General features: G+C 34.5%; 1 protein-coding gene across 1 annotated transcript; it reads left to right on the top strand.

Moving 5' to 3' along the window:
* The first annotated feature begins 1,531 nt into the window (after positions 1 to 1,531).
* Positions 1,532 to 2,598, top strand: LOC127799644 (protein MAIN-LIKE 1-like). Its single transcript, XM_052333863.1, has 3 exons — positions 1,532 to 1,846; positions 1,927 to 2,372; positions 2,477 to 2,598. Exons 1-3 carry the CDS (start codon positions 1,532 to 1,534, stop codon positions 2,490 to 2,492), a joined length of 777 nt encoding a protein of 258 aa, XP_052189823.1. The 3' UTR covers positions 2,493 to 2,598.
* The last annotated feature ends 7,210 nt before the right edge of the window (positions 2,599 to 9,808 follow it).

The raw sequence follows: 9,808 nt of genomic DNA, 5'->3' as shown, positions 1-9,808 counted from the left end.
AAGTCGTCCAGCTTTTGGCTAACATTATCAAGATTTTCTCTATATTTATCAAATTATTTCTGCATCATGTGGTTGCCTTCCGCCATTTCCCTAATTTACTTATCTCTAAAAATCATTGTCGATCTACTTCCAAGGATCGCCTGAGATTAGAAATCACTTATGATAACAATCACATGTATTCTAGCACTGATTCTAATCCTCGCCTAGATCTAGAGTCACTTGAATTCACCTTTAAAATCGTTTCTTGATGTTCACCTCTTGAAATTGCCTATATCTACAAAAACAATCTCTTGAAATTGATCACACCTCCTAAAATTGATTGCCTCTATTGTAGCTTCTTGCAAATCGTTTGCACTCAACTTCCAAATATAACCTTGCTTTGATATCAAATGTCATGTATCTCGGATTGAGCTAGGATTTAGAAGGAAATAGGAAGAGTTTGAGGGAGAAAGGATAAAATGGAAGGAGAATTGGATAGAGAGAGAGGGAAAAATAATAATAATGGAGAACATATAAGATTTGGAGAGAAAGAAATGTAGAGAAAAATGATAGATTTCAAATTATCTTTTAACAATCCAATTCTCTCTCTACTTTAGTTTATTTATATATTGTCTAATTAAAAAGTACAATAGGTAAAGTAGTAAAGTACAACACCTAACTAATGGGAAATTCTATTAGGAACCCGCCGAATTACTCAATATAACCCATTGTACTGAATTTTTATTTTTACTCTTTACAACCACAAGAATTACTATTTACAACCCATAAATTCCCAAATATGCCCTCATAGCCACACTATTTCTCACATTTCTCAAACAAACCCTAGCAATCTTCGGCCATTGTTTTGCAAGGAAGAAGAAATCGGATTGAAATCAGGTACGTCTTCTGTTCAATGTTTAATTTCTTCAATAATCGCACATGGCGGCATCACCATCGACCACGATGGCAGCCACCATGGCCTTCATCATCACCACGAACCTTCGCACCGCGAGTTGCGGGGGTTTTAGAAACCCCCTTCCCCCACCCTGGCGGCGACGATGGCAGCCACCATGGCCGCCATCGTCAGCAGCAGACCTTCGCACTACTATCACAGCTGACGAAGGCGGCCATGGTGGCTGCCATCGTCGCTGCCAGGGTGGGGGAGGAGGGTTTTTGAAACCCCCGCACCTCGCGGTACGGGGGTCCGAACCCGTTCCGGGTTCTCGAACCCACAATTCCGGGTTGGAGAAACCAGAACCAGATTTATTAATAAATGTATAATTAATAAATAGATTTATTAATCTATTTTTTTAGTTTTGTGCCATTTGAATTTTTTTTAAAATATCATTGATTTCATATTAATCTCACATGTTATTTTTTATATTAATTATAATTTTATATTTCACCTTTCTAATAAATCTAATTATTATTAATTTTATTTGTCATCATGCATTTAGACATTTAATATAACATTCTTACATGAATTAAATTAACTTTGTAGTAGATTATTATTATTTTAAAAATAACTAATATGGTACATTCATTTATAGATATGGCACGTACTCGAGGAGGAGGAGTAGAGGGAGCTCGTCAACGTTCGACAGCTTCCACGAGGAGGAGAGTAGAGGGTCATGATGGTCATTCTGTAGCTGATACATCTATCTCAGAGGCACACATTTCTAAGCAGGCAGGTACTTTGGACTCATCACCTCCTAGTGCTCCGGAGCAGCCATCTACTAGTGCTCCAGAGCAACCATCTACTAGTGCTCCGGATGATACTACTGAACTATTTTTGGGAGGCCCTGAAGATCCATCCATTTTAAAGAGTTTTAAAAATCATGTTGCTGTTAGCATATGGGCAGGAGAGGTAAGTGATTATGAAAATAATTTTACATTTAAAATAATTATTATAATGTTAGTAATTATTTTATTATTTTTATGTAATAGGAAAGAGGTGTATTAAAGTGCAATAGCCATGGACAAAGAATTCCTGATTGGCCATTGGCAAATCAGCAACGCATTTATGATATTGTTGTAAGATCTCAGTTGGTACCTTTGATAGAATCCACGTATCGATTTGTGAATCCTACAGTTGTGTCAGCCTTTTCAGAAAGATGGCAACCTGAGACTAACACATTTCATCTACCATTTGGTGAGATGACACTCACGCTAGATGACGTTGCTACTATTCTGAAGATATCAGTTTCTGGCAGCCCTGTATTAGTCCCTCATTTGACAGGTAATGAAGCTCAGAATTTACTTTATCGTTTACTTGGGGTCTCAGTAGTAGAAGCAGCAGGCCAGATAGCTGAGACTCGGGGACCGTATGTGAAATTAGATTGGCTAAGAAGAACATTTATGAACGTACCAAATTCAGCTCCGGATGAAGAGATGTACAATGCTAGTAGGGCATATTTGTTATTTTTATTAGGTTGTACATTATTTGTGGATAAGAGTGGTAGCATGATTTCAATTTCCTATCTTGCATTGTTGGAAGACTTGAGTATATCTAGTACGTATGCATGGGGGGCTGCTTGTTTGGCATATTTATATAGGCAGCTAGGTATCACGAGTAGAAGAGATGTCAAGGGAATCTGTGGATATTTAACATTACTTGAGGTAATAATTTAAATTTTATTATTTTGTACATATTTGTACTATGTCTTTCCATATATCTTAACAATTATTTACATTAAATGTATACAGGCTTGGATATATGAACATTTTTCATTGACTAGAAGTAAACATAATTTATCATATACTGACGAGTTGCCTAGGGCTCATCACTGGCTTCTTGTTCGTGAGTACGATTCTTTGCAATCTTTGCGAGAACGACTTGATGACTTAACTGAAGATCAGGTATTATGTTCACATATTATATTTTGTAACTTAATATTGCTCATCATTGAAATTCTGAAACATGTGCAGGTCATATGGACACCATATAGGAGGCATCGTGCACAACACCCACTGCATGAGATTGCGTTCTTCTCCTGATGTCTTAAGTGTGGAGGCATGATTGAGCCATATCATCCGGAGAGGGTTCTGTGACAATTTAGGCATAAGCAGAATATACCTCCACCTCCATTATCTCCTATTGAAGCCAAGCGGGGTAGAGCTACGGCAACATATAAGGTAATTTATGATTTTATCAATGATAGTTGGTCTCGCTGGGATTTTCACTTATTGCCAGCACACCGTCGGGGTGGACTTGCCCTAGTGCCATGGGAGTGCAGTGAAGACTACTTGGTATGGTATCATCGCATTACACATTGAGTCATACAAAATCTTACAAATAGATCCAGGTTTGACAGAGGTGATCGAGATAAAGTGACTCTTGCTGATGTGGTAAGATTAATTTTGTAATTGTAATTTTTTAAAATATATTATGTTTAATTTTTTATATTTAAAATAATTGTGTCTTGTAGCGCATCATGGCATCACTGTCTCCTCTTAGGCAAGTCATATTAGGTGGATCCACTCAAGATGTAGATGTGTGGAGACTAGCATGTCTTTAGATATATGATATTTTGACTATTCGTACTGGGTCTTCTTCTACTGGGTCTCATGCATATACAATATTTCGAGAAGTGCCTTCTAGTTTGGTACGAACATCGACGGTGGTTACATCACATCCGGCAGTAATTATAAATCCACCACCTACGAGTTCAGATCCACATCATCCAGCCCCAGGCCCCCCTCAAGAGACAAGAAAAAATACTGATAGAAATTAATTTTTTTTTGTAATATGAGACTATTTGTATTTGCTATAGTGAGTAGAGTCTTAGCTATTTGACTACTTCTGATGAGGTTCGGGTATGTCGCTAAGATATAAATGGTGCCAACCCTTTTCTGTTTGGATTTAATTTTCTTAGTTTATTTAAAAATTATTTTCATAACTCGAATAGCTAACCGTGTTATCTTAAAAAGTAATTTTATTATTACTAACAAAACTTATTTTAAATACTTATATGTGATATAAGTGATCTATAAAACAAGATATTATAAACTTGTTTATATCAGACTCCTTTATATCATAAACTTTAATTATAGGTCAATTAAATCAAATATATCTTGTGTGAAATAGGTTTGTGAATAGGAAATATATAAAACAAGATATTAGTGCAATATAATTCACAAAATAAAATGCAAAAATATACATAAAGTATAGAAAGGCTTAGATATGGATAACAAATCACCACTTAAGTAACTCCAAAAATAAGACCACTAAGCCCAACGAAACCCAGTCCTGAATCGCCCAACCGTCCTCATCTCTCGGCCAAAAGGATGGCTATCATACGTAATGGACTGGACTTCTCCATCTCTTGAGAAAATGGGCTTATGCCCATTTCTCCTCTAAAGAGATAGTAAATGGGCTTATGGACTTCAAATTGAACTGCCAATAAGTGATTATATGAGTTAATGTTTCAATCACGGGGTGAAGCCTATGAAAATTAAACTTGCCCGAAAAATCATCTTCGCCTTAAGCCTTATTTGGAAACACAATCTAAGAATAAGAATCATGTGTCAGATAAGTCAAAAACTTCCTGTGTTGCCACATCTTGACCTACTAAAGACAAAAATGCTTGAATTCTGGATATGTATGGTGTTTCCCAATCACGTGCATCATCATATCGAAATCTGTATCAATTCAGTGCGACGGGAGGAATTGGTGACCTTGGCTTAAGGAATACCTGATAAATGACATATCCAACAAAAATTATTATTAAAACAAACGTATGAAATCCACAATATAAACAAATAAATACCAAAATAAGTAAGAATACCTGCACAAAATGACAATCATTCATAAATTCTATAGTAATCATCCTGTGCTGTACTGCTGGAGGAGGGATCGATTTGAGTGGAAGATATGTAAGACACTGGATCCGTGACAAATGCACCAATACGACATTGTATTTTGAAGCAACTAAATGGCCCATGTCAGGTAAAGTCATCCAATGCTCGCACGGTGCAATGTTATCAAAGCAATATAATATATGTAGTAACTCATCCACACGCATTTCTGATCCATATAATTGCGTATACATCGCACGAAAAGATTGCAACTCTCTTATCAGACTAAAACGAATATCTCTCCAATTGTGCTCAATCATACCAAGTAACCCTGCTATGGCGCGAAATCCACAATGTCCATCTTATTCTACATTGACAATACTATGCAAGAACGGTTGTATTTGTGGTGGGAAACAATCATCATACCCCTTGAGTCGGTTGGTGTTTATCTTGGATATCCATGTTGTTAGGGATCTACTGTCTTGACCAGATTGAACTATTTCAAATAAGGACGGATCACGTTTGGTGGATGTATCAATCTGAATTTTCTTCTTCGATGTTGGCTTACCCTTCGTCCTAAATTTCATGGTTGGTGGTTGTAGTAAAGTTGTGTCTGGATTAACTATTTCTCTCAACTTTTGCTTTAATACTTGCTTCATTGGCCTCGATTCTGAATAAAACATTTTATATATACTCTCTATTTCTGGCTCAATCGTTACCTGCGATGACACACCATCATAAGCTGACTACACTACCTGCAACCTTGTCCAATGAGGATGCACAGTTGACAAAGGAATTGGTCGTCCTTGTACCATGAACTCTGTAATTTCATGTGCACAAGGTAAACCATATGTGCTTCTAATCACACATCCACATGAAACTTTGCCTATCCCAATTTTATGAGCAAGTTACGACTGCATTAGTACCATATTCAATGCACTTCTCGATATAACACCTCGCAATTCTTTAAAAATTGCTGGCTTGAAATTATGTTGCACCAACATTAAACTTTTTTCAAACGACCCCTTAATCTCTACATGTTGTAACTCAATAAGACTGTTGATAATTGTCCATGATGACTCTAAGTCACCTTGAGAAGATCCAAGATGTCTCTTCAACTTTGCATGTGCACTCTCAGCCCTGTTCGTAGTAACGTTGCCAAAATGCATTATTCTATTTGTCCATGCTGCAACAAATTTTTCCTTATAATCATTCAACCATGTCTTTCTCAGATAATTAAGTGCGCCCTCATATGCATAGTACTCAAGTGTTAACTCATACAGACGACGTTCATATTCATCCTCAGTCAATGCAAAAACAACCAGGTTCTAACTTAACATAAATTTCTCCCATGTCTCCTTTCTATCAAATAATTTCTTACATTTGGCAAGTACATTTTTTGATATATGCCACCTACACAACAAGGTGCTCGTGGTTGGAAACACTTTTTGTATTGCATTCATTAATCTCAATTCTCTATCGGTTACAATTACTCCTGGATATGTATTATGAGTTATTAGACTCTTTAATTTCTCCATTGCCCATGTGTAATTGTCCTCATATTCATGATCCATAAATGCGAAAGCAATAGAAAAAGTTAGCTCAGTTGACGTCACACCAACGATCTCTAGCAGTGGATACTTATATCTATTAGTTTTGTATGTACAGTCCATTATTAACACATGGGAAAATGTTTTAAATAACTCTATAGCCATCGGATGAGCCCAAAATAAGTCTGTGATACAATCTGATAATGTATCACTTCTATGCCACTCCACATAATTACAATCTTTCAATTTTTTCATCAACTATTGTATTTGGGATCGACCACCTTTATCCATGACTCTATATCTTTACCGTGCATTATATATAGTTTTGATGGTACTCACATTTTTTTTATCTTCTGCCTTTAACGTCATTAAAATATTTCTTGACTTCACAAGATTGTTAGACATTGTTATCATAATTTGTTTCTCTTTCTCTGTAAGTCGGCCAGCATATGAATGACCCTCAAGTTGAGCTGCTGGTAAATGATTGTGCAATCCACATACAACTTTCAATATCCAGTGTTCATTTGACAATTTAACACCAAGTAACTCAAATGGACAACCACACTTTTTAGAACCTGTCGTCCTACCATTTGTTTCTCCTATTGTCTCATCTCCTTTTTTTGATGATTTATACTTTCCACTCCGTTCACAAGCAAGACGAACTCTAGGTTTTCTTCCTATACCCCCAGATTTAGAACCCTTTATAACAATAACCATTCCATTTTTTTTTCCAACTGTCTTAACCCATTCAATCAGTGTTTCCCTATTACTGAAAATCTCATTCATAACAAAAGTTTGACTAGCATCAAACGATAAGCCATTCTCATTTTCAAAATTCTCTAAATTTTGATGATGACCCTATTATCAAAACAAAAATAAGATACATAAATTAAAAATGGGTTCTGCTTTAACCAAAATATGAATAAAATATATGAATTAAAAATAACAAAATGGAGAATGGAATCGCAGGTCGGGCCATTCGAGATCACCCTCGAGTTCCCTACAGCGGTCGGGAACCGGGTGTGAGTCGGAACCCGACCGATGTGAGTCAGGGACCCGAGGGTTCCCGACTCGTTACAGTTGGGAACCCAAGCGTTCCCCGACAGCTGCGAGTCGGGAACCCTAACTTTTCCCCACAGTTAACAGTCGGGGAACCCGAGGGTTCCCGACGGTTAAGAGTCGGGGAAGCTAGGTATCCCCGACTGGAATGTGTCAAAAGCTCGGGCCGCCATTCATGTAGTGATTCTCAGCATCAGTTAGCCATTCGTATTGATTCTTAGCATCAGTTAATAGCATACATCAATCTAAAATACATTACCAGAATATTAACGTGTTGCTGGTGCGATTCATTGTAGTCCACCTGCTCATTATGCACGATCTGGTGCTCATCATCTTCCCCATAAAACTCTTCCCATCTCAACAATTTTTGAATATAATCATTCATAGAAAAAAGTTAAAATTAACATAAACAAGAAGAAGGTAATCGCTAGAATCAGAAACATTCGTAAATGTTTAGTGAAAGTGATCGAAGATGGGGCTGCGAATCTTAGAATCAGAAACGTTCGTAAAAATTTAATGAAAGTGATGGGAGATTGGGCTGCGAATAGTTAAGAAAGTAGTTGAGAGAAAGTAGTTAGGTAAGGGTAATAAAGGCTTTTTAATGGAGGGTAGTTGAGGAATTAAAACAACGAGTTATATTGAGTAATTCGGCAGGTTTTCAATAGAATTTCTCCTAACTAATATATGTAATTTACTATATTACTAATATGCCCTTGGGGTCATGACACTCAAGTACCGAAACAACAAGAAGATCCCATTAGAATTTTTTCTATATTTGTGGGAAATAGTATTTTTTACTATATTTGGTTTTAAATTTGCATAAAAATATTTAAATTTCAAACAAGTGAAACTAATTTAGTATTGAATTTGCATTAAAACATTGGAATTCCAATCTAGAAATTACAAAAAAAGCATTAGAATTCAGATCGAGCAAATCTGATGCATTTGAAATTCTATTTATTTAGAGTATGGTAATTTATTTGACATTTCATTATATATAATAATACTAAAAAAGAGAGAAAAAAACCAAAAAAAAAATACTTTAGGTATATTCTTTCTGGTCATCATGGTTGAGTATTTTGGATGTATTTGTCTTGAATTTTGAATAATCTTTGAGATAGCTTCTCTTTTTTACCTAAAGTATTTATTTTTAAAATTATTCTTGATATCTTTTATTAACATTAAAACACCCCTTATGCTCAAGATATTATAAACATTTTGTTTTTTATAAAATTATGAATTGATTCTCAACTGATTTTTAAAAATTAATTAATAATTTTATAAGGAAATATATATGACTAATTTCTTGAGTGTAAAAACTTGTATCCGTACAAGCACCTTACTATATTTTAAATTAGAAATGACAATGAAACAAAATGAGGATGAAATTATAAATATGGTCCCTAACTTCAACATGAACCTGTCCTTAACTTAAATCCAACAACGTTAACCACTATAAAAATATACCCCAGCTGGTCCTTTCAAAATTAAAAAGATTAATTAATGCACTGCTCCAGCTGGTCCTTAAATCTAATATAAGTTGCTTAAATCTAATATAAGTTGCATGCAAATGGAAATGAAAAACAGATATAATATAAAATAAAATATATATATATATATTTTAAAAAAAAAGTAAGAAATAGAAACACAAGAAAAAAGCGTAAATAAAAAAATATAGAGATCTTTTTGTAAATATAAATTTTAATATAAAAAATAGTTATTTAATTTAAAAATAAACATAAATTCCATAATATATTTAAACAAATTCTAAAAAAAAAATTTAAAAAAAATTAAGAATTTTAAATTAGAGACGGAAAAAATTTCATTTCTATTCGTGATTAAAAATGTGTTTCTAAATCGAAAATGTATTTTTAATATTTTCTTCCTATTACAAAACAGCCATGAAAAATTTTTGAAATTATAAAAGTAACCTAGAAATATTTCTTGATCTTTTGGAAACCGCAACGTTTCGGAAATACCGAAACAACACCCCTAAAAAGTTTTCGTGCATCATAAAATTTAATAACATAGACCCATGTCACTATATATTTATTATTAGTAAAATTTAAACTTGGTCTAATGAATCTATTTCAATTTTAGTTTAATTTAAATTATAAAAAAATTATAATTACACCTTTAAAATAAAACAACAAAAGATTAATATACTTTTCATGCAAATCACAGGGAAGATAAATTTTGTGGAAGGATCCCACAGAGACAGAGACAGAGACAGAGACAGAGACAATCTCCAAGTTCTGGGCCCAAGAAAACAAAATAACATTTTATTTTTCTAACAACAATACACATTTTATTAGAAAGAACAAACAGTAGCACGAGAGTCGCCAAACTAGTTAGATCTCATTGTATTGGTTTTTATTCTTTTAAAAAGACAAAAATGGCAAACAACAATCATGGTGAATGAA

The sequence above is a fragment of the Diospyros lotus genome, chromosome 4 (assembly GCF_014633365.1).
Source record: "Diospyros lotus cultivar Yz01 chromosome 4, ASM1463336v1, whole genome shotgun sequence".
Lineage (NCBI taxonomy): Eukaryota > Viridiplantae > Streptophyta > Magnoliopsida > Ericales > Ebenaceae > Diospyros > Diospyros lotus.
This window is presented reverse-complemented; position numbering and strand designations above follow the sequence as displayed.

Coding starts and splice junctions, on each gene's coding strand:
- LOC127799644 (XM_052333863.1), top strand. CDS start 1,532: ATGGCACGTACTCGAGGAGGAGGAGTAGAGGGAGCTCGTCAACGTTCG. Junction 1,847..1,926: donor TTAGCATATGGGCAGGAGAG/GTAAGTGATTAT, acceptor TTTATGTAATAG/GAAAGAGGTGTATTAAAGTG.